We start from the raw sequence: 25,626 nt of genomic DNA, 5'->3' as shown, positions 1-25,626 counted from the left end.
CTTATGGTAATGCTTTTTATAAGAGCTATAACATGCACAGAAGTCATGCACTCACTGTTTGTCATTCATTAATAAAAATATAGTATGACCACTTTCAGAAAGCTCAGTTCTTGCTATTATTGCATATTAAACATGCTTCAAATCCTAAAACACATTTTTATAATATGCAATACTTTAGTGGAAAAGGATTTTCCACTGCAAACACTTCATTGTGTAAAAAACATTAATCCCCTCCCCGCATGTAAAGATAAACACTAAAACCATTTTGAATGCATTTCATTTATTGGTTTATAAGTAGAGGGAGATAGCAGTTACTGCAGTTTTGCAGTTTCTTTCCCTTTGGTCCATGACAATATTCGCAACAATTTGTTCTCATCTCAGTTATTAATGTATATATTTAATTATCTATATATATTAAATATTTAAATATATAAATATAATATAATATATATAAATATTAATTATATATATATTAATATTTAATTATATATATTTAATTATATATATTATATTATATATATATATATATATATATATAATTAAATATTATCTATATATATATATATATATATATATTATATATATATATCCTATAAAATATATAATCTCATAGATATATATATATCTATATATATCCTCTCTCTATAGAGATATATATATATCTAGAGAGATCTCTCTCTATATATCTCTATCTATCTCTATCTCTCCTATTTTTTATATATCTCTCTCTCTATTTTTTCTTATCTCATCTCTCTATCTCTCTCTATCTATCTTTAAATATTGGGTCTATATTTTCTTTCTATATCTATATCTATCTCTCTATATATCTCCTTAACCTATAATATATTTTAAATATATAAATTTCCCTATCTTTAATTATATATCTCTCTATCCTATCTCTCTATCTATCTCTTTCTCTTCTCTATATATCTATCTATATCTAGATCTATATCTATATCTATATATAGATATATATATATAAAAATCGTCGTATAATCTCACAGCATCAGGCATGAACTGTTGAGGCGTACTCAGTTGGAGATACTAATTACTAATTATCAATCATCAGAGATATTATAATTAATGTAGTGTAACAGTGAGTCTCTAGATTCTAAGCACACTATAAAGAATTGTTTTACAAAGTCATTCATCAACAATAATTGTTAGCCCTACCATGTATCTGTAAACAGTAAGAAAAGTAAAAAAGCTATAGTCAACAAAAGGCACTAGTAAGAGAAAAATAAATGCTGCTGTGAGCATTCAACCCTCATTATCTTCAATATCATCCTGTGGCATCGGCAGCTCCCCGGTAGCATGTTTTATATAATGCAAATGCAGCTTTGCCACTTCATCAAAGCCCATATCGCATTCAACACACTCCCATTCCAAATACTCATGTTCTCTGCACATGTTTGTTTCCTGTGACTCACTCTCGTCCAGCCCCTCTCCTGTTTGCGGGTGTACAGTTTCTGATTTCCACTCGTCAGGTGGATCGGATCCAGCCAAGCCGGGTGCTTTTGAAAGCTTAAAGTGATGCAAGGGCTCTCCACAATCCGACTCTTCAGACATTGCACTATCCCTACACTCAGCATCTTCACACGGCCTTTGAGTTTTATTTCTCTCCACGTGTTCTTCCTTCCAGGGCAGCTCTGCCATGTTTGTATCCACTTCTGGCTCCTCTTTGACACTAGCCAGAATAAATCTCTTCTTTTTAATCATTTGCTTCTTGATCCCAAGAGGCATCCCGCTGGACCCAACATAAACTCTAAAATGCTTTTTCCGGTGTGTAATTAGATTTCCACGTTGGGAAAAGCTCTTCCCACAGAATGTGCACTGGTATGGTTTTGCTCCAGGGTGGGTGTTGTAGTGGATCCTGAGCTGTTTGTACAAGTGGAAGCTCTTGTGACAAATAATACACACATGTTTCCTCCGACTGTGACTGTGCAGGTGTTTATCGAGCAACTCTTCGTCTTTAAAGCCTTTGGCACAACTTAAACACCAAAATGGCTTCTGCTTATGGACATTGACGTGATCCATCCATGACTTTATGGAGCTGAATTCTTTGTTGCATTGATCACATCTGGGAGGTTTTGATTGTAATGACATGTGAACTCTCAGGTGACCAAGTAGCCGTGCTCGCCTGATAAATGATATCCCACATTCCGGACACTGATATTGAGCTAAATTCTCGACACTTTGTAGACTTTTGGTTGAAGATGGCGGGTTTTCATGCAGCCGTAGGTGTTTTTTGAATGAAACCAGGTATGTATAAACCTTCCCGCAGACCTTGCAAGCATGAATCTTCCCAAGTTGCTCCTTTGTTGAGGCATCTTCAACATCTTCCGTTAAGCCTGAGGGTTGTGTTTGCAATGAACTGCTCATGTCACATTCATCTGCATCCCCATTTGTGTCTTCACCTCTGTTTTCTCCATCGTCTACTCTAGCAGAATCCAGTTCTGCTGCAGTATTCATGTAGTCTCCCATCTCAGCCTCTTCTTCTTCTTCTTCTTCTTCCTCCTCCTCCTCTTCCTCCTCCTCCTCCTCTTCCAGGGCATGCTGGTGCAGGTGAGTCTTGAAGACGTCCCAGTGTGTAAACTTCAGTCCACAATCCTTACATGAAATGTTGCCCTGTTTGACTGGAAAAGGAGAAAGAAAACATTGTCATTTCATATAATCATTTTTTAATTATAATAGTATATCAAATAAACTAGAATATATCTTCCATCTATTAACAGGCAGAAAAAGGCTGCTCATTACTGGTAAAGTTAACTATGGTGAAACTTACCTCCTCTCTTCATTCACAGATGGGGGGCAATTACAAGTCAAGTGCTGAGTCAGGTGTTAACTGCTCATAAAATTATTTCAATGTCAGAGCATTTCGCATTAATAAATATTTGTTTTGCCTCGTTGATAGAGTCTGTAGAGCAAGTAGATTATCTGTGACCCATCTATGGAGTCTGGACTGTGCCACTAAAAAAAAAAAACTATGTTACCACAGCTGCTCAGACTTATTTCTAGGTTGCACATTGCTGACCTACATTTAAATCAAGATGTAAAGCAATCACAAAATGTACATTTAAATATTAAAGCAGGAAACAGATGTGAGCTTATTTATGATCAGAAGACAAATTAAGGAAGTATTTTTACAATAGATTTTGCAATTCTATTTTAAAATGTAATAGCTAATTCATAACTTAAATAGAATCATTATTCGGCAATAATTTGATTACTATTTACCAAAAGTCAATAACAATTCTGGCGGCACATTCCAGACTCCATATCCATAACCTGCTGTGTATGAAATTATTTCAATATAAAGATGTTCTGTAGTGATGAATGAACAAAACAGAAAATGCTCGATGAAGCCCATTCTTAAAATGACAAGCCATGGCTTTGTAATCACTCTTTTTATCAATTAAATGTAATGCTGCAGAAATACACGACAAGTAGCAATTAGTCTTAAAATAAGTACCAATCACTAAACAGAAATATTAACAAACCAGACTGATGATCCCACAAACATGCAGGTGAACTGAACTGAGATTGAATGAATCACAGAACCCAGTAATTCACGATCAATTTATTTTTAAAAACTTTTTTAGAGCACTTTTTCTTCTTTGTTTCAGAAACAGCAAGTTAAACAAGTCAAAGGGTAAATTTGTCATCTAGGAAAAAAAAGATTTTCATTAATTACTATAGCAAAGGAACTCTCGTATAATACAAATACTTTTTTCCACTACATAAGTAGTACAGTAAAGTAACAACTATCCTACATTAACTTAAGCACTACTTTAGTTTAAGAGAGGAATATTCTTTCCACAACATAGAACACTGAAAAGGAAAGAACACGGGAGCTTACACATCAATTAATGCTAATATGTATATGTATGCTACGTAATATACAATTATTTGATTGTTAAATTTGTTTTATGGTATTAAAGTGATGTAATGTTCAACATCATATTTCCTTTTTTTTTTTTTACCAATTCACATGAACAGTGCGCACATTGTTGAATTCTATACTTTATCTTCTCTTTAACAAACCTCAGGTATTCAGAACGACAAGCAAAATTAGTATATATTAGTTGTGCAGAATTATTTCAATGTCTTCATAAACCTCTGATATAAGTAGTGTGTCGGCCGCATTTTTCATTTTGAGGACAACGAGTACATGCATAAATATTTCTGATTCTTTTTTGATATACCGAGATGTGAGCTTATCATACTTCAGCCTGTAATCACCAAAGAGATTAACGAGGTTTGACTCATGACCGCTCTGTTCAAAACAGGGACAAATCAAATGGTGGCTCAAAACTATCATTGTGACATCTCAACAACAAATAAGTTATTCTTAAACATTCGCACATATACTAATCCAGTGTAAAGGAAAGCCTGAGAATATGAAAATAACCTTAAAAAGGAACTTTTTTCTTTTTAAATACAAAGAATCTCAAATAATAAAGAAACAAATAGGGAAATCTAAGTTTCTACATCGCCTAAACACATGTCAAATAAAGCTGTTTGTAGCTTAACATATTTACGTAGTTTAGCAACCTCCAAAAGAAACAAAACAAAAACAATCTACAGTGTCTTTACTTCAGTCCTTTTCAGGTTGTATAGTCTACAACAATCCACGGGCGTGTTCAATATAGTGCTGGTGCAAATCGGTTTCTTGACAAAAAGTAGTTCCACATTCAAGGCAAGTAAGGCTATTGGTATCTTCTGAGGAGACAGCAGCGGGGGCATCACTCTGTCTTTTGTAATCACCGATACATTCCTGGTGATGATCGATGAGGTCCTGTATTTCACTGAAGGTCCTGGGGCAAATGGAGCAATGGTACGAGTCATTGTTGCAGTGCTGAGTTTCGTGCTTTTGTAGCGCAGTTGGTGAAAGAAAGGCTTTGCCACAATGTTGGCACTTATGGCTACTTTGTGACTGGCTGTCTGGGTTAAGTGTAGAGGGTGGACAGGATGTTCCTCTGGCATCAGCAGAGTGGATGTTGGGTTTTAAAGGCTTTGAGGTCATAGCAGCACTGAGCCGATAGCGAACCTCGTTGGGGAGACGACAACGGACTTCGTCGTGCCAGGCGAGGTGTTGCTGCAGCTGATTCTCAGTCCAAAAGCCGTGGCAGCACAGGGCGCAACAATAAGGCCGGCTCTTTGCCTTCTTCCTGTGGGTTCCCAATTGTTCCTCCGTTTGGAAAGCTTTACCACACTTATCACACTTAAATAGGCATTTGGCCGTGTGCTCTGACAGACGGCTAAGAGGTGGGGAAACCTCCGCCGTGGTTTCAGGAGTTTGGATGTCCTCGTGCTTCAGCTCCAGGCACTCTTTCTTATGGTCAAGGAGGGCGTTTGGAGAACTGCACTGCTTACCACAATCAAGGCATGAGACAAATGTCACATGTGGGGTGTCGGATCCGATTTTCTTTTTTCCTCTGCCAACACGGTTATCTGTCACGGTCACTGTACTGCTTGAGGCAACGGACTCCGTTTTTATCTTCAAAATAACCTTCTTTTTACCTTTTGCCCTCTTCGAGTGGGCCTGCCATTTGTGGGCACGCAGACCTCTTGCTTTAGCAAAAGTCATAGAGCAGAGGGGACACTGGTGTGCTTTCGGCTTCAGTGTTGACACGGAATTACTCCCATTCAAGTTGAAATCAACATGTTGGTCTTGGTTAACCAACTTGAGCCCGTCTCCCGGAGGATCTGGAGCTTCCAAAGTGTTGCTATGCTCCTTTTCATAGTGGGCCGCTAGAAGTGACTCTTGCTCAAATGTTTTGTTACATTCTAGACATGAAAACTTGAGACTTTTCTTTGAATCAGGCTCAGTTTTGGTTCGACACTGAGGATTAAACATCTGGTGGCGCTGGAGAACACGATGGTTAAAAAACTGTTTGCTACATTTGTGGCAGTTAAATGGTCCGTCGTCCGTCTTGTGGCTCACAGATTTTAAATCATCATCTTTCAGCGAGGGCCGGGAACATTTCTTTTCTTTGTGCCATCTTTTGTGGGAGCCGAGGGCCGAGTTGGACATGAATCGCCTCCCACATTCTGAGCAGTGAAATAGTCCTTTACTTTGCTCTTCCCGTTTAGGTTTTTTAATCATCACAGGTACGGCCAGTTTTGCTTTTCCTACAGAGTGGTAACCTTCAGCATGAATTCTTTTATGAAAATTCAAAGCTCCAACCACTGAAAAGCTTCTGTCACACTTTTCACATTTATATTTTAAATTGGTTGTCCTTCGGTCTCCTAATTTGCCTTGACCGGTTTGATTATCCACCTTTAGTTCCCCACTGTCCATTTCATTATTTACTCCAGAATGTACTTTTATTTGCTCAGAGCTGTGCTGTGTGCTGACATCTATACTATCCTTTTGCAATGTTAGAGTATCATCATTTTCTGAGGGTTCTGTCTTACAATTAACTAATTGACTGTCTCTTTTAATGCAAAGTTTTTTATGAGCCCTCAGGGAAGCCTTGTTGTTAAAATGTGCGAGGCATGTTGCACACTGTAGATCCTCCAGCGTGACGGTAGATCTTGGCGATGATGGCGAGTACCCAGTTTCGTACCCATGGCTTTTCATGTGAAACTGAAGTGCCTTGGCGCGTGAAAAAAGCTTCCCGCAGTCAGGACAGCTAGTATGTGTTCTTTTTCAACTGCTCCACCTGATGCTGAAAGGACTTAATGGGTGGTGGGAGTAACTGGTCACTATGCACAACCTGGTGTCTCAGAAGGCTGGAGAAAAGACGGAACGATCTGTTGCAGAGTTCACATTTGTGATCTCCATTTTCATGTTTTCGCATGTGCAATGCCATAATACCCTTGTGACGAAACTTTCTACCACACACTGGACATGCAACCTTGGGGCGTCCATTAACCGAGCGCAAAGATTCGGTGGCATCTTTTTTTAGCTTCAAATCTGTACACGGAGTCTGACTGTGGTGGGAGTAAGCTCCTAGAGACCAAAAACCCTTCCCGCACTGTTCACAATGATAAATCTTTGGGCCTAGAAGGGTCTTCTTTGGATTGTATTCTTTTTTAGTGACTGAAATATTCTCCTTTTTTTGCGCTGAGCAGTTTTTCATGTGGTTGAACAGGCTCGCTGCATAGGAATAAGACATCATGCAGTCTGGGCATTGATATTTCTTTCTTTTGGGATGATGCAGCTGATGAGAGACTAAAGCAGACGTACGTGAGAAGCTTTTACCACACTCATTGCATGCCAGAGTTTTCTTCTCTAATCCCTCTGCCTCATCGTTGCTTGCGTTTTGATTCTTGTGTTGTTGAATGTGACTGCAGTGCGCTGCATAGCTACTGGCTTCATGGCCACATGTGTCACCTGCCACTGACTGACCTGGAGTCTGACGTTTTCTTTTACGAACCCCATGCCACATTCTGTGAACGCGCAGTGATGAGGCGCTAGAAAACCAACGGTAACACTCTGGACAATCAAATCTGTCTCCTGTTGTTTTATCCTCCGCTTCCCGTTGTGCACATTGGTCGTCAGTCTGCTCAAAGTCAATTTCTACAATTTTCAAATCCATTTCCGGTTTTGAAACAAGACTACTGGGGGAAACTCCAGTGTCGGCGTCATCTCTTACTTCCTGATCTGATTCACACAGAAGCTCCAGATCAGGATTCGGCTCTTGGACGAGCTCGTCCTCAGATTCACTTGCGCTGATCACCTGTACAATAAAGTCCCCAGGGTCATAACTCTCCACGTCTTCATCAGTCTCATTCACATTCAAGTCTTCTTCAACCATAATGGAAGAAAGCACATTTTCTGATTCTACTTCTTCCTGCTCAGTCTCTTTTATTTCACTTTCCAAAGTTTTCTGTTGAGGTAGCATAGAGGTACACATCTGAGACTCCTTCTCCGTTTCTCTGAAAACATCCGTGTGCTGAAGCTGATGCGAGTGAAGTGCTGAAGCCCTGGAAAACTTTAGCCCACAATCTTTACATTCAAATGCCTTCTTCTGTAGCTGACACACTTGATGAAGAAACGACTTTGCTGGAGTCTCCTCACTGTGCGCCATGCGCTGATGCCTGTAGTAGAACGTGAGTGTCATAAATACTTTCCCACATTCCTCACATGGGAACCTTTTCGCAGAATTATCCGAGTGATTAGCATGCCATCGCTGATGGTTGAAGAGGGCGATATGGCCGGTGAAAGCCTTTTTACACTCACTACAGTAAAACTCATTGCAGCTTTTCTTTGGTTTTTCTTTCATTTCTTCTGGAGAGCATTGACTGTTGCGGCTGAATCGTTGATGTGTTTTAAGGCGCAATAGAGCAGTAAAAGCTTTACCACATGAACACTTAAAGGTTTTTTCAGGAGTATCATCCGTCTGGTTTTCACTGGGCTTGGCTTCGACTGTTGACTCCCCAGTGTGAAATGCGTCTCCTGAACTCCGGTTTCGTGACTTTACCAACTTTTCCTCATGACAACGACGGTGTGCATCGAGAGCTGAAGCGCGAGAATAATTCCGCCCACAAGACTCGCACTGAAACGACTTCTTTTTCAAATGTTCAAGGTCGTGAAAAACGGATTTGGAGGCTTGTCTGTGTGAGCGCTGATGGTTGAGAAAGTGTCCGATCACAAAGTAACATTTCCCACAGTCTGGACATGCATAGGTGTGTTGCTTTGTTGTCCGAGAATTTACTTGAACGCTAGACTCCGAGATTTGAGCATGGCTCTTCTCCATATGAGCGTAGAACTCACTTGGTTCAACAAATGATAGTGAACATAAAGTACAGAAATTAGCTATTACATTGTCCTTTTCTGCGTCATGTAAACCATCCAACTGGTTGTCTAAACACACGCCTTCTTGCGGGTGCTGTTGCTGATGCTCCAAGTATGCTGCCTCCTCTCTGAAGGCTTCTCCACAATCTTGACAGCAGAAAACCCCAACCCCTAAAAATAGAAAGGGGAAAATAGGAGGTCAAAGCCACTCCTGTTTCCATAGAAAGAAAGACAAAAAACACAGAAACACAGGTGCAAATCATATCTTTATTTTAAAAGTGATTAGAGTTTACAGAGGGGCTAATACATACAGTGCTTAAGCCAAATTACCTCTGTGAAGTTCAGTTATTTGATAGGATTGCTGCAGAACGTGTCGCATTTTTTAATTGACAAATGTTACCAAAGCACCACATTGCAATACATTGTGGAGCTTCACCAAAGGGTTGTAAAAGAAAGACATTGATTTTCTTCACCGCAATCCTGATGCTACAACCAGTCAAATCTAATGGCATGCACCAGCCCTATGTATAAGGGAACAGAAGAACTTACGATTACTAAAAAAAACTAACGATTACATCCAAATTAACTACATTTAAACTTTTAAATCAGATAAAGAAAAGCTGTTTAAAGCTTTAAGTTGCACTGAACTGTAAAGTTTGATGGTGAAACAGCCATATTTGTGCCCATTAGAGCGGTTTTATTGGTACAAGGGCATAATGATGACCCGCATATATAATTAGGTTGAGTCTTTAGTCTGAGATCACACCAAAAAGTAGGAGAGAACGCAACAACATACAAGATATTGTGACACTACCTTCAAGTGGCACTTGAAGTCATGTTTTTCTGTTGCCAGACAACAAAAGTAGATGACAGAAAACTCCTTATTGTTCATGTTTCAAGAACCGTAAAGGCTTCTGATCCCGGCTTTATCTCACCAAAACATCATATGAGGGTATTTTGGTAATGATGAAGCAAAACGATCAGTCAGTGAAATGTGGAGAGCTTTAGATTGAACTTGCTACATGTAAAGCTTAGACCCTACAACCAAACTAAATCCTGTATGTGTTACTTATTGTATGTACATGTATAATAAAGCCCCACGATGCAGTGCTTCTGTATTATGTGCGTTCATTATAGCACTGTAATAGAGAATTACACTATGCTTGAACTCATCAAAAGACGATATTCAATTTGCTCAATGGTTTGTGGCTAATAAAATAAAACAGTAATAATTGCAGGATAATTTTTCATACATATGGTTTCTCAGCTTGGCAACACAATACATATTGATCAATAGGGCTACAGTTAGCTTTTTTTTTTTAAACATAATTATGAGTTTACTGCTTGTTATGCATTTCTTATATGATGCTTAACAAAACACAACCCATTTACATTCCTACATCCAGGCCATGGTCGAACCATACACCCCAGCGTGTTCACTTCGCTCTGCATCGACCAATGGGCTCGCCACTCCCTCACTACGAGTGGGATCCAGATTTCCCTCAAACAAAACCCGCCTGTTTGTAATCCTGGCTCCAAAATGGTGGAACGACCTCCACATTAATGTCAGGACAGCAGACAGTCTTCCCACCCTCTGGCGCAGACTGAAAACTCACCTGTTTCGACTGCACCTCGGTGAATGAAGAAAACTAAATAACTGTTCTTTGTATGTTGCACTTGTATTGGTTTGGCTTATTTATAGCTAATAGTTGAATTTGTATTCTATTGTTTCTGTATGTTGCACTTATGTTGTTGCACTTCAAACTGGCTATTTGAAGACAGTGTTCACTTAAACGATTGTACCTATTTGAAGCTATTGTACTTATAAGATTCTTGCTGTTCGGAGTTGTATCTCCATGATTGTTTGCACTTTTTGTACGTCGCTTTGGAAAAAAGCGTCAGCTAAATGAACTGTAATTTAATGTAATGTAAAATCCACATCAGCCTGGTCTAGGACGGTTCCTCGGTTTGTTCAACATAAACACGACTGAACATCCATGAACATGAAATAGCCAAAAGGCCAGGGGGTGGATTTGAGACAATGCCAATTAATGCCACTTCATGCTAACGTTATGTTAGTATCGTTAGCCGCACAAAAGCAGGTATTTTGTTCGTTATTTCGCAGAATTGTGTTGTCATGCCCCTGCGGTGAAGTTGATGTAGGAGGTCACCACGCCTGAACACACTGGTAGCGTATTGATAGTGCTAACCACGTTAATGTTTAGCTACAGGATACTTACTATCAGCAGTGTCCTCAGCCGATGGACCGACATTGTTTTCAGATGCAGTGTCTCCATCGTAAGGCTTATTTTCAGCTTCGTCCTCTATGATCGCCTCGGCAGCAGCTTCGTCCATCTTGCAGTGTCTCTGGTTTGGTAATGCTAGCTAACTCTAGTTAGCTTAACAGCGCCACTGTTGTTTTAAATGTGTTATTCTTATCAGCAGTCACTCACCGGGGTAAAATAGAAAATAACTAGACGATAATAATATGCTAATCTACCACCTAGCAAGGCAGCAGCCTGTGATATTGTTAGCAATGTAAGTGATGATGAGCGCAGCTAGCTGTTTTACACACATCACACATGCATCGCTCGGCGGAAGTGGATTCTTCTTCTACTGTTTTGTTTCAGCAGCAGCGAATCCACCGATTTAAGTGTGGATATAAAATACATGACTCTCAAAGCGTTTTACTGTTAGAATTAAGCTTCTAACAGTTAACAATTAATGCTATATTCAGGTCATTATGTGTGCCCCTACTGAACCCACCAACACAGTAATCTAAATTAATATATTACAATTTGTAATATACATTTCCCGACAATTTCTTTGACGAGCTTCCTTCAGACGTTGGTACCCATAAAATACAGTTTTAATCTGTGTTTAACAATAAGGGACAATATAGTTTTACACTAGAGTGAAATAACGAGTGTTGTAAGTATTATGTAGTAATGTTACAAATAAGTAGGGTTTTGTATGAGGGATTCCAGTCCCAATTCATTAATAAAAAAATCTGAGATAATGCAGAATTTGTAATCAGAATTTGCCTTCATCGATTTTAAAATGTTAAAGGTAACCCTGAATTAAGTACTGTGCATCACAACATTGTAATCAAAGGCAGGTTTTATTCAATCCAATATGTAGACATCATGGGGAAATTCTATTTCTTTCCATGCTAAAACAGTGGATAGAGGTAGAAGGGCACATGTTTTTGAAACTTAAGACGTTGAATGTTAAGACACACAGGGACGGTTCTTTTTTTTTGTACAAATGGACCGTGTGTTTATTTTTACAGTAGTAATGAAGATTTTAAGTATTTTATTGGGCTTCAGAAGCTACTCAAATGCTCATTATAACAGAGGAAATGGGATTCTGTATTCAGCTAAATCTAGTTATGAAATGAAATCATTCAGTATTCACAAAAAATACATTGCATTGTACTCAAAAGTGGACTTAATTTTATAAATATGGGTACATTCCAATCTGAAATAGTCATTCTAGTAAGAGATACACATTACATGGTACTCAACAGTTAACAGCAGGTGCTAAGTATTGCTACCCAGAATCTGTTTAAAATCTAATTATAAAGTATATCAGTCATAACACATTGCCCGAAATGAGCAGAATTTGACTGGGCCGATTGCACTGAGCAAAACATACATTTTATATCAAGTCTTGTCATTGTAATTAAATATTAATGACAAAATAGCACATAAATCCAAGTTTGATTTATTACAAAAGTCACTATCTGACAACAGGGTCATCAATACTTATGTAATGACGCTACTTTCTCCCTGTTCCCAATAATCACTCAAGAGTTAAATTTACAGAAAACTCTGACTGTGAAATGACATTTACATGTAACCGTCACATTATGTTTACAGATACTTTCGTGTTGACCAAATTACCATCATGAGATGTTTACTTGTGAGATATTTGGACCCAGCCAATAGCCAGCCAGCTGTCCATCTGTAACAGTAACCCCATCCTCTGCTCTTCAAAAGCAACAGCTTACACTTCTTTCACGGTATCTTAGAAAGAGTTGCTCTGTGTTTTGGGAGCGAGGTGACATTGTTGAGTCTACCTTCAGCACAAACTAGGCCTAAAATACCAAGACAGCAGACATGCAGACTGTACTCATAAAAAGGCACACAGTATACTGTACATGAAGAAACACAGTTCAAATGGTTCAGGACATATGAACAGAGCTATAAAAGTACTAATATTATCTAAATCTAAAGGTCATTGGCAATAAATGAAATGTAGGCTGTAGAACCTCATTAATCTGCACTCCTCAGAAGCTGCTTAAACCAGTTAAGTATTTGGATAACTTATATGCATTTAAAGACGGTGAAACTCATTTATTGGCACCTGTATTCACCCTCGATTACAAACAACGCTCTGTGCAGTCTAATTCTGAGCTGAACATGATTTAAACACGATTCAAGTGCACAGACTGAATCAAGTTTCACTTTTGTTATTTTTTCCCTTCTTATACCCGTCCACTCAACTGGTGAAACTGCACAAATGAGGGTCGAATAAATGAGGTTCCAATTAATAAAAATGATTAAAAAAACATAACTAAATATTGTTGCTAATAGTATAGAAATGTCAAATCTCTCCTTGTGCATGTTGCAAGTAATGCATTTGTAGATCCAGCTCCCGGGGAAGAGAACACCCGCATATCATGCACTGCAGAAGCCGTTCTGGGGCAAAAGGCAAACGGGGACCGAGTTTGTGAGGTTCTGTCCGTGGGGCGAGCTGAGGTAGGGGCAGGGTCTGTGGCATGTGTGGTCTCTCGCTCATTACTGCCCGTGGTGTGAAAAAAATATTTGGGTGTGGAGATCTTGAAAGTGAGCCAACTGTGACAGAGTGGAGAGGGTGTGGGCCAGGCAAAGCAAGAGGAGGGAGCGGAGCAAGGGGAGCTGAGAAAAAAGGAGACTGCTGATTTATGATTATTTGAGTGCCTGTTACCATCGGCTGTTGCTGCAGCTCCTGTCCATTTCCTGGTTTGAGTTGCCCGGTGAGCAGTGTTTGATTACTTTGGAAGCCCCATACTGGTGTTCCTAACACCTGGCCAAAACGATGAGGCTCGTATTGAATGGAGAGGGGAACCTTTTGCGTTGTTGCCTGACTCTGCACACTGGCCCAGGCAGATGACACCTGCTTTTGCTGCAGCTGAAACTCTTGAGTATTTACTAATTTCTCAGGGTTTATAGTCTTTGGAATTCCCGGTGGTGTTTGCAAGTCCCACAAGGTGCTACCTACCCCGTGAGAAACAGGAGTTGAAATTGGCATAGCACTGCTTTGGTCTATTTGAGCTGAGGTGGACACACCTGCTAAACCAGAAACCCACTGCTTTTGCAGATCACAGCCGTTCCATGGCTTCTCTGACTGAATAACAGTTGACGGTATTACTTGAGGATTACTCAGATCCCACACTCTAGTGTCCTCTTTTTTAGATGGCGTGGATGGCTCCTTTTGTATTGACAAGGGGACACCTGCCCATCTTGGAAGCTGAAGCTCTTGACCGAGCATATTCGGAGAGCTCCGTGAATTTGCTAGTAGAGCAGGTCTGATGCTCCACAGAGCCGCCCCATCTATGTAAGACAAGGGAGTAGGAAAATCATGTTGCAAAGAGCTGGTGGAAGCCAGCACTGTGGCTGTGGCCGTGGCTGGGCTACTCCAAATAAGAGGCAAGGGCTGCCTGTGCTGCTCCATCTCAGTCACTGTTGATGGGCTGGATTTTTTTGTCACAGCTGTCATGTGGGAGCTGACAATAGCAGCTGTGCTCTCCTTCATGTGTGACGACTCTGAACTTGGAGCAGATGTGGGGCCTGACTGAGCTACCAAAGGGATATCTGCCCAGCCTGGACTTCTCTGATGGTGCTGCTGCAGGCCGGGCTTTGGTGCGCTGTCAAACTGTATCTGCTGTGGAGCTGCGTGTTGCTGCTGTGACGACGGGACAGGCATTACCTCTCCGCCGTCCACCTTCCACTGCACCGGTTGAGGGTGTAGCTCAGGCAGCCACGGCTCCTTCTGCGGTCTACTTTGTACATCTATGCGAGGTGAGAGCATGGAAGGCTTTGGCTGGACCACCCTCCTGTGCAACTCAGCATCTCTCAGTGCAGAAACTGGATACGGCTGAGAGCTAACCATCCCAGAGCCTCCTAATGGTCGAGACCAGCCCCACATGGGCCTCCCCCCTCTCCTCCCCATGCCTCTCATCCTCGCACCCATTGGGAAAGAATTAAACTGGCTGAAACCCTGGCGCTTGCGAGAATGGATCTTCTGGTGGACTAGCAGGCTGCTAAACCAAGAAAAAGTTTTGTGACACTCATCACAGCGATGAGGTCTCTCTCCCGTGTGTGTGTTCATGTGATCCCGGAGCAGATAGGCTAATCCGAAGCTCTTGTCGCACTGGTCACACTTATGAGGTTTGTCGCCATTGTGTGATAACATATGGTGCTGCAGTTGGGTCTCGTCGCTGTAGCCTTTGCGACAGCTGGTGCAGCGGAATGGTTTTTCCTGATGCAGCTTTTGATGTGTTTTCATGTTCTGCAGGAAGGCAAAGTCCTTCCCACAGTCGGGACATTTGTATGGCTTCTTGCCTGTATGGATGATGAGATGTTGCTGCAAGTAGCTACCGAATCTAAAGCCCTTGCCACACACTTTGCACTGGTAAGGCTTGTCCTTGGAATGTATGCGCATATGCAGCTCTAACACCGAGCGGTGGCGGAAGGTTTTTCCACACTCTGAACACTTGTACGACTTAATACTTATGCCATCGCTTCCCCATTTCCCCTGTGCATTATCACTGCTTAATGGAGTACATTGATCTTTAGGTGGCGTTTCCACCTTTTCTAAATGTTGTGCTACAGACTTGTGGATACTTAAGAGATGTAAATTTAAACTGACTTCATCACGATAAACACATGGGCAGTGGGGACAGGAGTGTCCTTTTTCCGAGTGCTTGTCATTCTCCTTTGGGGGTCTTGGTGTTCTCTCCAACGTTTCATACTCGGCCTCATGAATAAGCATGTGGGCTCTCAGGTTAGCTGGTATTAAGTACGTCTGGGGACAGAGGGGGCAGTTGAATGTGCGTTTCGGTTCCTCGCTCTGGTGCGTGTTCTCTTTCCCCGGCCCTTTAACTGCCTCCTGTGCAGACGCAGGAGGCGGCTTGCTGGGCTGCTCAGTGGAGGAGTTGGTTTCGCGCAGTCTGTGCTGGCGGCAGTGTGCCTTCATGTTCTGGGCAAAGGCAAATGTTTTACCACATTCAGGGCAGCGGAAAGGCTTCTGGCCTGTGTGCAAATACTGATGCTGATGGAGGAGGCTGCTGTACTTGAAGGTCTTACCACAGATGTTGCACAGGTGAGAGCGAGTGTTGTCTGTGTGCTTGCGACGGTGGTCCTCCATGACGGAGTAGTGTTTGAAAACCAATCCACACTCTGGGCATTCGTAGGGTTTCAGGGCGGTGTGACATCGCTGGTGGTAGCGCAGTGTCATGCTGTCTGGGAACGTTTGGCTGCACTCTTGGCATGAAAAGGTGCTCTCACGGGAGTGGATCATCATGTGCTTAGTGACAGACACCTTAAACTGGAACTCTTGGCGGCACAGGGGGCAGTGGTAAGGCTTTTCTACTATGTTGCAGCAGTTGTGGTCCCTCAGCTTATCCACGGTGGAGAAGATCCTCTCACATTCTGCACATTTAAAACGACCCTCCACCTTTGGAGTAGCAAGTTGTTCCTCCTTCTCTTTATGTTCATTTCTGTGTTTGATGAGGCTGCTGCGGTGCTGAAAGGTAAGGCCGCATTCTTTACAGGTGAGGGGAGTGAGCTCATCCTCGTGTGCGTGAAAGTGACGGTGAAGGTTGAAGGTCTCGCGTCGGGTGAACCTCTTACCGCACTCCTTGCACTCCAAACGGCACTTTTTGGGCTTAGCTGTCAAACTAGCGCCCTCTTCTCGGTCTGCCTCTTCATCTATATCAACCACATCTTCTGTCCCGACGACTTCTCCCACCAGCTCCTCAGCCAGATGATTCTCTGCGATCTTCTCATCAGGATGTGATGGTTCCTCCTCAGTTGCATCCGCTGTAATGTTATCATCAACATGTGTATCCTGCTGCACCACTCCAGCACTCTCTGCAACATTATTGAGGTCTGGAAGAGAAAAGCACATCATAATAATAACTAAACAGTCAAGAACCTTCTGTTGTTACTATAACGAACTGCACGCGACTACCACAGCTACCCATCTACAGTGCAGATCACAACCTATTGTGCAGGATGCTAGCTGATTTTGTTATGGTAATTAACATTTAACAGAGTTGAACCGATAGTGAGACCTACAGCTCAGGTTAGCCTGGAGGCTAAAGCTAACAGTAAAATACATTAACAACGTTAGCATACCAGACTTATCATTTTCCTTCTTGTGTGTTTTCGCCTCTTCGTCGTCTTCTTCAGTTTCAGACCAGTCGAAATCCCGCTGGTCGCTGGCAGGAGCCTCGGCCATTTTTTCCGCCGATGTTAGGTCCTCCGTTGATTTACATGTCGTTTTTTCGGCTCCAGCACCGGACTCGACATTAACCTCAGAATGGCTGGCAATACAGTCGCCGTCGTTACCCTCACTGGATCTCTGCTCATCGTCAGGGCTCTCGGTGGTTTTATTAAGTGTCGTTTCATCTTTCGGGTTTAAGCTGCATCCCGACTCCACCGTCTCGGTCTTCCCCCCAGATGTTTCCACCTCCTCCGTAGGGGATTTCTGTCGTTTCGGAGACTCCGCTGGGTCTACGGCGGCCATGTTTCACCCATGCACCCCCTTGTCCAGAACACACAAGGATCATGCTAGCCAGCCTGAACAAGGAATGGTATTTCCGGTCGACATTTTCAAAATAAAACAACTATTATTGACAACCACTATTTCAGTAGATATAATTCGAGGCTTTAAATGTATTATTTCCCTTTTCTACTACTGATGTGACTTTTTGTTCTACACACCAAACTCTCTTCACATAACAATCAATATTACATGATTTTTTAAATATGCTATATTGTGACAAATCCACAGTGATCAGCTGGATTTATTTGCAGTCCATGTCTGACTTTTATTAAAGTTTAGTTACATTTCATCGGAACAATCGCTATCTACAAAATATAGATGTGCAAAACTACGTAGATGATGGCCATATGCTGTTTCTTTGCAACTATCTACAAATACATCCATCATACTGCATGCAAGATTAGAATAGATAGCCCCTACATACTTATGTATGCTTTTAAATTCCACCAGAAACAAATTAAATAAAGTCTGAGGACCACTGATGTTTATGCTGGAAGTTTCTTTTGTTTTTCATCAAAAACTGGCAAGTCTTTTAAATGTAACACTGTTGTCTCAAAACGTACTGAACAGAACACTGTCTAACTTTATTGTCCAAACAAAGCTGGAAAAGACATACTTTTCCACGAAACTGTTAAAAAGCACAAGCATACATTAGCAGATAAGTACAATAGCTGTATAACTACCATATATGGTAACAACTGCAGATTACAAGTACTTTATGTAGTTAGTGTACCAGGAGAATTAAGACAGCTCGGCTGCAAAGCATGTACAGTGTCATGCATATTAAACATCCGCACTGACAGTATGTTGTTGTCTGGCTATTCAGTCCTATGAACTCCAAAGAGCTACTGTTTTTTGGGAATTCTTTTAGCGCATGTCTGAAGAACCAAGCTAATGTTAAGGCCACCCTATTATCTCATGAGTCTAATCGTCTTATCTGCTTCAGTCCTCTCTGAAGACAAACTTAAGTGCAAGATGGATTTCTGATTTGAAGTGGAACGTCAAACTCCAAATAACATTATATTTTTACAGAAATACGGTCAATAGAAAAAGAGCATAATTTCTTGTCCCATTTTGACACGCCAAATGTGCATGATGTGCACTTTGAGTTTCTAAGTGCTTTCTCCTCAGCGCCGTCTTCTGCGCCTGTGATCAACAGCTCTTCCTCGCCGTGGCCTCTGCACATTTCCATTTGTATTTGTGGGTGGATCAGAGGGAAAAGTGTCATGTACGTCAGGGGACGATTGTGCAGGAACCACCACCACAGCTGTCTGATTATTTGAATGCTGGGTGACTGGCTGCGGCTGTATTTGCGTTTGTTGTTGTACTACATGTGGCTGCTGCTGATGTTGTAGTTGTATTTGCAGTGGTGCTTCGATCCGCTGTTGTTGCTGCTGCAGTGGTTCTGTGTGTTGTAGCTGCTGCTGAGCTGACTGTGGCTGCAAGTGCTGTTGAGATGTTTGCGATGTGTGTGCTTGCTGTACACGATGTTGCTGTGGCTGTGGTTGCTGCTGGGCCTCAAGCACTCCTAAAAGCCTTTGCAAGAGGACATTGTTTTGTTGTAGACTGACTGCTAAAGTCTCCTGCGAAGCGACAAGTGTTCTCATGTCCTGTCTGAAACCTTCCCCAAACTCCAGCAGACTCTTTTCTACCCGATTTCCCAGTTGAATTGCAGCTTCCCCTAACCCTCGTAGCTCATCTTCAAGCCAGGAACTGCGCGGAGGGGCTTCAAGAGGACCCTGCTGTGCTCCAAGTGAAGGCTGAGGACTACTGGGCTGAGGGCTGCCATTGAGGAAAGGAGCACTGTAGAGGGGGGAAGGAGGCAGCCATCGTTCTGATGGAGGTGGGGGTCCTATGCCCAAACCCAGTCCTAATCCTAATTTGTCTTCCATGCTGTTCTCTACTGGTTCACACTCAGATTCTCCCATCTCTCTGTCACGTTCAGGATTGTCCTCATCTTTCTCCAAAACATCTCTCTCTGATCCTTCCACTCCTACACCTGCAAAGAAATATTGTAAGTCGACATAAGTAGATATTAATTGAATCTATGGAATCTATAAAGAAACAGCCAATCAAACACGTTACTTATTACCTGTATCAGAGTCAGGGAAGCATGGGAAACTGGGCTTTGGTCTGGTGCTTTGCTTTTGCCTGGCTTGTTGAAGCCTGGGGCTAGTCTGGGATGGACGGCCAAGCATGGAGGCTCCTCTGCTGGATGGCAGGTAACAGCTGCGGTGACGAGCATCCGCTAGCCTGCCTCCGTTGCGTCTCTTCAGGTCGTCCCAGCGCTTCTTCACCTCTCGAAGTGTGCGTGGGACTCTGGACACTGCGTTGACTCTCTCTAGGATTCCTGCCCAGATGCGCTCTCTCTCCCGTCGACGGAGCCTCCCCGCAGGACCAAAGAGCTCTCCTTCACATCGAGTGACTTCTGAAACCAACACCTCCAGCTCTGCGCCGCTGAAACGACTCTTTCTTTTTCCTGCACCGCCAGCAGCCAGTGCAGCTGACATAGCTCTGTCTGTAGGGAGAGAGGTGAGAGAAAAGCACAAAAAGGGAAAGGAATAAGTATCAAGTGAAGCTAAATATACCGTGTGAGGAAGAGAAATGTACCAAGGCACAGAGAACGAACAGCAAAATGCATCTCAATCTTCCTTGAGTAATAATATTGGAGCTGATGGAGCTGTCTGTGCTTTAAAACACTGCTGATAAAATAATTTGATTAAATGATTCTATGTGTACTGTTGACATTAAGAGTCACATGCTCTGTAGAAATGTAGAAATCATATGCAATCAGGTTTCCCATAATAGTCTTAATCTCATTCAGACTTACTTTGTTCAATGGACAAGAGGTCATCTGAGGACATGCCAGGTGCCATGATGTTCGGATGCACCACGACCACGTTGAAGGGCAGTCCCCCAGGTAATCCACTGCTCTGGTCACAGCTGCCCTCCGAATCATCATCCTCCCTGGGGAAGCCGTTTTCTGAGGCTCCCCCTCCAAACGGTCCCTCCGGAGACTCCACTTTGATGTGCATGGGAGGTGATTGCTCATAAAGCAGCCCCCCCTCCTCGTAGTACTCAGTCATGGGTCAGACCTGATTTACAGCAGAACTGACTGACGGGCCAATTCTGATACTGGCAGCTGCTGCCCCATTAACCCAAGTTCAAGGTGTAACTGAACCTACTGCTGAAGACATTACAACTTTTCAGTATACAGTATCAGATAATTAGGATTTGACTGCAGCTGCCACACACACTGATTTCTTAGGAAATCGAGTTAAAGTACTGTTTTTAAACAGTATTCTTCAAATGAATCAAGTCATTGTTGCAGCTTAGTGAGGGATACAATCATATTGTCTGATTAGAGTCCAGGAACTTTTATGGCTAGCTGCAGCCTCTTAAATCCATTTCTATCATTTGTATTTATACTGATATGTTACTGAGAACATATATACACGGTGTAAAAACACCTGGAGCAGGCTAAAAGCTACATCTAAAAGTCCAGCTGTCATTCAGTGAGATGCACCTTCAAGGCAGAGAATCACCTCCAGAGCTGAAATACAACAACAAAACATAAAACTGCTTACAACTGTGTAGCATTTTTAGATAGTTATGTCCGTTTTTATCACCGACGTTGACTTCTGTTTTCTGTCGCATCGATGCGCATTTTTTTCTGCACCACATCCGCAATGGTTGCGCATTCCGCATACATTAGGTGCTGATCTTGCAATGGCGCTAGCTGTTAGCTAACAGGCTACCACAGTTTACAGGTGAAGCTGCAGCCTGACCTGCCAGCGACAGCTGAGCAGACATGATAAGAAAGCCGACGCGGTTGTATTTCTTACCTCATGATAACTGCACATGGGAGGCAAAACAAAACCAAAACACAATTGGTGCAGCTGTTAGCTGAGCAGCCGATACACAAACCGAAGACAGTCGCTTGTTATTGACGTCATTGTGAGGGGGTATGTTCAGGACCAATCATTTTGGAGAGAAAGGTTTAATCTGAATAATAATGATTATTGTGATTTCTGTGGTCCAAACAAAGAGATCCTTTTCGCTTATTTTATTTTATATTGTATTCAAAAATAATTTGGATTTAGATGAAAGCAAATCTATAAAAACAGGTCAAATTGTTATGCTTTATGGTAGTGATATTTCATTTTATTTTGAAAATACCTTAATGGACAAAAACTAAAATTACACATACATAAAATGAAATAGACCCATAGAAACTTCTAATGAATATCAACCTCTATTACAATTCTCCAGAGAAACAACAAAAACCCAAACAAATTTAAAAACATGTAAAATTATCCACTAATGTTACTATTATTCTGTGACCCTTAGTTTATTTATTTTTTCCTCCCTTATGTATTATTTTGTTTTTATTGAATACAAAAAAAGCTTCTTGCCCAATCCCTTACCCAAATGTTTTTTTTTAATGTCACAACTTAATTCCCCTTATCTTTGAACTTGTTTATATTGTATTGCTGTTGTTTGTATTTGATTATTATCAATAAAGTTTGAAAATGTATCTATTTCACAGGTCCTGTAGTTTCTTTTTCAAATTTCCAAGAGGAACTTATTTGTAAACAGTAAATTCATAGAAAGACCCTTGGAGGATATGGATAAATGTGTCAACAGTGAAATAGAGACAGTGTTATATTTCTGCACCTCAAATTAATTATTGTCGATTAAAACCTATAGAGTCTTAAGTCAGTGCAAAGTAGATCAGCTCAACATGCTAAGAGACTAAATTCTCTAAACATTATTTCCTATTTGATTGGCTTTAAATAAATGCATCTGTAAATGAACTATAAAAATACAGCTAAGAGAAATCAAATTCAAGTCTCTGTATTTTGCCTGTTTCTCCATCTGTAAGGTCTGTCAGACAAGTTTATGAGAAATGATCAAGAATTTAGCCAAGATTAAGATAGTAAATCATTTGAGTTTGTGACTACAACCTAGCAATAGGTTGTAGATTTGCATAACCATCTGTATATGTCTAATGTCACTGCAATTATTTAATTATAATTAATATAACTTTAAAAATAAATGCTAAACAAACTGTAAACATAAACATGACAAATGGTTTCGATATTTCTGTGTCCCCTCCAGCTTTGTTTATCTTTGTGTTTCTATTTTTATCCAGTATAGGCTATTTAATAAATATGTATTACTACTTTAATACAAAGGTAGTAACGTAAAAGTAGCAGTGTTGAGGCTGCATATGTATATGTATCTGTCAGCTGAAAAACCAATGACTCATAGATTTCCAGGTGTTATTCTCTTTGACCATGCTGCTGTTTCCCAGGTGGGATAATATTTAATCATTGTGCAAGGTGCATGGAAAAATCCTTTGCGAGAGTTAGATAACAAAGAGCGGTCTGCCTGGAGCTATATAAACCCACTGCAACTGCTCCTGTTGTGTGTAGACTCAGTAGGTGCATAATGAAGTACTTCATTCTCCTCGCCCTGTTCGCTGCAGCCTGTAAGTTCTTGCGTATTCTGTTTGTGATAACATTGCTTTCTGTAAATATGGTTTTAAGAGGGGGGATTTAAGCTTTTAAAATAGTTATAACTCACTGTGTGTGTTACAGATGCTGCTCCCATCGAGGATGACAAGATTGTTGGAGGCTACGAGTGCAGAAAGAACTCTGTGCTGTACCAGGTCTCTCTGAACTCTGGCTACCACTTCTGTGGAGCCTCCCTGATCTCCAGCACCTGGGTGGTGTCTGCTGCTCACTGCTACAAGTCGTAAGTGTAAACATTTGACATTAGGTCCACAGTCATACTAAATACAATGAAATCAGAGGTACTGACTGCCTCATTAAAAGGTGCTATGTCACATTACTTACATGTAATTGAACCCTTGTGCCTTTCTGCAGCCGCGTGCAGGTGCGTCTTGGCGAGCACAACATTGCTGTCAATGAGGGCACAGAGCAGTTCATCAACTCTGCCAGGGTCATCCGTCACCCCAGCTACAACAGCCGCAACCTGGACAATGACATCATGCTGATCAAGCTGAGCACGCCCGCCTCCCTGAACAGCTACGTCAGAACCGTGTCCCTGCCCTCCAGCTGTGCCAGCTCTGGCACCCGCTGCCTGATCTCTGGATGGGGCAACACCAGCGGCTCTGGAAGTCAGTAACACACTGCAGGCTCATCTGGAAAATATTTTTGTTCTGCTGGGGTGTGAACATCACATGTATCGTCTTTCTTCCTCTCTAGGCAACTACCCTGATCGTCTGAGGTGCCTGGATGCCCCCATCCTGAGCGACAGCAGCTGCAGGTCCGCCTACCCTGGACAGATCACCTCCAACATGTTCTGCGCTGGATACCTCGAGGGAGGCAAGGACTCCTGCCAGGTACGAGATAAAGTCATCATCGATGTTTCTTAAAGTGGACACAACAAACTTCACAACGGCTCTGCTCACATGTTGTTCTTTCTGTCTGCGTCCTATCAGGGAGACTCTGGCGGCCCCGTGGTGTGCAACGGTCAGCTGCAGGGTGTGGTGTCCTGGGGTTACGGCTGCGCCCAGAGGAACAAGCCTGGAGTGTACGCCAAGGTGTGCAACTACAACTCCTGGATTCGCAACACCATGTCCTCCAACTAAAGTCACTTTATTAAAAAGAAGAAAAAAAGGAATCTAATGAAACTCGACATCTTCTTTGATAAAATAAAAAAAACGATTTGCTATTATATTATATTATATATTTTTCACATTTTGAACAAAAGTAAATACATTTTATATATATATGTATATATATAAATGTGCATCATGTATTTGCTTTTGTTCAAAATGTGAACAAATATTCTTATAATAAATACTGTATAAAACCAATATTACATTAACACCCAGTTTATGTGTCATCACAACAACTATTAAAAACAAGCATTGCAAACAATCCCAGAAAAACTGTTTCCTCCTTTAAAAAATGTATAAATTAACTTGACATGAATACAGTATTGATATATACAGTAATGTGTAACAGTAATTGCATTTGTTGTATATTTGCAATTAGACTGTATTAAAGGAAGCAGTTTGGCAAATCTTGTTTTCGTCTTGTTTTATGAATCAGGACACAGACAGGAAAATAATCTTCAGAAAGTATAAAATGGTAATGCAGGAACGAGGCACTTATCTGAGTAGTAGTGTTGTTGCATTAGCTTTAGTGCTTAAGTTCACATTTACAATTTCAATACAGTGATTCATTAATGTCAATATAAAACTTGTCTGAGGTTTTCAAAATAAATGTATAACACAAATCTTAAATCCTTGAGATTAAAACAAATATTTATGGTAATACACAAAGGCATATTACCATTGTGTTGGCAGGGATAACAATACATCATTCAACTTCAACAACTGTCTGTGTAAAAAAAAGAACATTGCTTAGGATTTTATTCATTGCAAATGTTAACATAACACACACACACACACACACACACACACACACACACACACACACACACACACACACACACACACACACACACACACACACACACACACACACACACACACACACACACACACACACACACACACACAACACAACATAAACAAGAGAAGGCTTTAAAATGTAAATAAATCTAACCATGGCTCCAAAAGGAAACTGGTTTCTATGATGAATCATTTCACTGCTCTTTCACCTACTTTTACATTTTCTTTCCAAAAATCTTTTTATTATTTTTCAACCAAAAAGTGTTATATAATTTATATATTCTTACAGTGGCAGGTCATGTGTTGGTATACATAAGAAACATACAGATTACTACTCCCACCCAACCCACCTGCAGATACAATAGATATACAGGGAGGAAAAAAGAGGAAAAAGTCAGTGTTAACACCCCTTATGTCATAAAGAGCCTCCAAATATTGTAAAATGTCTTAACCGATCCACGTACAGCGCAGCGCATTTTCTCAGACTTCAGGTGCGACATTATGTTCACAAGTCTTAAGAGGTCTTAAGAGGCCGGCGGGACGTCCACACGTTAGAGGCACTACATCTGTGCAGTCAGCTGTAGTTGGAGTTATT

The 25,626-nt window shown here is 41.3% G+C and overlaps 4 protein-coding genes across 5 annotated transcripts; 1 reads left to right on the top strand and 3 right to left on the bottom strand.

Annotated features, from left to right (window-relative positions):
• Positions 1-991: 991 nt before the first annotated feature.
• LOC115021219 (zinc finger protein 850) lies at positions 992-11,358 on the bottom strand. Of its 2 annotated transcripts, none has more exons than XM_029451488.1 (2): positions 10,987-11,358; positions 992-2,636 (listed from the first exon to the last, which is right to left on the bottom strand). In XM_029451488.1, the coding sequence occupies exons 1-2, from the start codon at positions 11,099-11,101 to the stop codon at positions 1,261-1,263; spliced, it is 1,491 nt and encodes a 496-aa protein (XP_029307348.1). In that variant the 5' UTR covers positions 11,102-11,358; the 3' UTR covers positions 992-1,260. The 2 variants fall into 2 exon arrangements, with proteins under 2 accessions (XP_029307348.1, XP_029307347.1); XM_029451487.1 differs by lacking the exon at positions 992-2,636 and adding an exon at positions 6,499-8,917.
• Positions 11,359-12,451: 1,093 nt separating this feature from the next.
• Positions 12,452-17,589, bottom strand: LOC115021112 (uncharacterized). The gene is made up of 2 exons (XM_029451281.1): positions 17,152-17,589; positions 12,452-16,902 (listed from the first exon to the last, which is right to left on the bottom strand). The coding sequence occupies exons 1-2, from the start codon at positions 17,540-17,542 to the stop codon at positions 13,355-13,357; spliced, it is 3,939 nt and encodes a 1,312-aa protein (XP_029307141.1). The 5' UTR covers positions 17,543-17,589; the 3' UTR covers positions 12,452-13,354.
• A 544-nt stretch (positions 17,590-18,133) lies between these two features.
• LOC115021123 (mastermind-like protein 2) lies at positions 18,134-21,527 on the bottom strand. Its single transcript, XM_029451295.1, has 4 exons — positions 21,427-21,527; positions 20,412-21,134; positions 19,674-20,099; positions 18,134-19,580 (listed from the first exon to the last, which is right to left on the bottom strand). The coding sequence occupies exons 2-4, from the start codon at positions 20,665-20,667 to the stop codon at positions 18,709-18,711; spliced, it is 1,554 nt and encodes a 517-aa protein (XP_029307155.1). The 5' UTR covers positions 20,668-21,134; positions 21,427-21,527; the 3' UTR covers positions 18,134-18,708.
• Positions 21,528-23,002: 1,475 nt separating this feature from the next.
• LOC115021139 (trypsin-3-like) lies at positions 23,003-24,642 on the top strand. The gene is made up of 5 exons (XM_029451312.1): positions 23,003-23,075; positions 23,185-23,341; positions 23,473-23,726; positions 23,815-23,951; positions 24,051-24,642. The coding sequence occupies exons 1-5, from the start codon at positions 23,036-23,038 to the stop codon at positions 24,198-24,200; spliced, it is 738 nt and encodes a 245-aa protein (XP_029307172.1). The 5' UTR covers positions 23,003-23,035; the 3' UTR covers positions 24,201-24,642.
• Positions 24,643-25,626: the final 984 nt, after the last annotated feature.

Source organism: Cottoperca gobio, chromosome 16, assembly GCF_900634415.1.
Source record: "Cottoperca gobio chromosome 16, fCotGob3.1, whole genome shotgun sequence".
Classification (NCBI taxonomy): Eukaryota; Metazoa; Chordata; class Actinopteri; order Perciformes; family Bovichtidae; genus Cottoperca; species Cottoperca gobio.
This window is presented reverse-complemented; position numbering and strand designations above follow the sequence as displayed.

Coding starts and splice junctions, on each gene's coding strand:
- LOC115021112 (XM_029451281.1), bottom strand. CDS start 17,542: ATGGCCGCCGTAGACCCAGCGGAGTCTCCGAAACGACAGAAATCCCCT. Junction 16,903..17,151: donor GAAGGAAAATGATAAGTCTG/GTATGCTAACGT, acceptor TTTCTCTTCCAG/ACCTCAATAATGTTGCAGAG.
- LOC115021139 (XM_029451312.1), top strand. CDS start 23,036: ATGAAGTACTTCATTCTCCTCGCCCTGTTCGCTGCAGCCT. Junction 23,342..23,472: donor GCTGCTCACTGCTACAAGTC/GTAAGTGTAAAC, acceptor GCCTTTCTGCAG/CCGCGTGCAGGTGCGTCTTG. Junction 23,727..23,814: donor CAACACCAGCGGCTCTGGAA/GTCAGTAACACA, acceptor CTTCCTCTCTAG/GCAACTACCCTGATCGTCTG.
- LOC115021123 (XM_029451295.1), bottom strand. CDS start 20,667: ATGACTGAGTACTACGAGGAGGGGGGGCTGCTTTATGAGCAATCACCT. Junction 20,100..20,411: donor CCTCTTGTCCATTGAACAAA/GTAAGTCTGAAT, acceptor CTCTCCCTACAG/ACAGAGCTATGTCAGCTGCA. Junction 19,581..19,673: donor CTTCCCTGACTCTGATACAG/GTAATAAGTAAC, acceptor ATTTCTTTGCAG/GTGTAGGAGTGGAAGGATCA.
- LOC115021219 (XM_029451487.1), bottom strand. CDS start 11,101: ATGGACGAAGCTGCTGCCGAGGCGATCATAGAGGACGAAGCTGAAAAT. Junction 8,918..10,986: donor GGCTGAGGACACTGCTGATA/GTAAGTATCCTG, acceptor TTCTATTTTTAG/GGGTTGGGGTTTTCTGCTGT.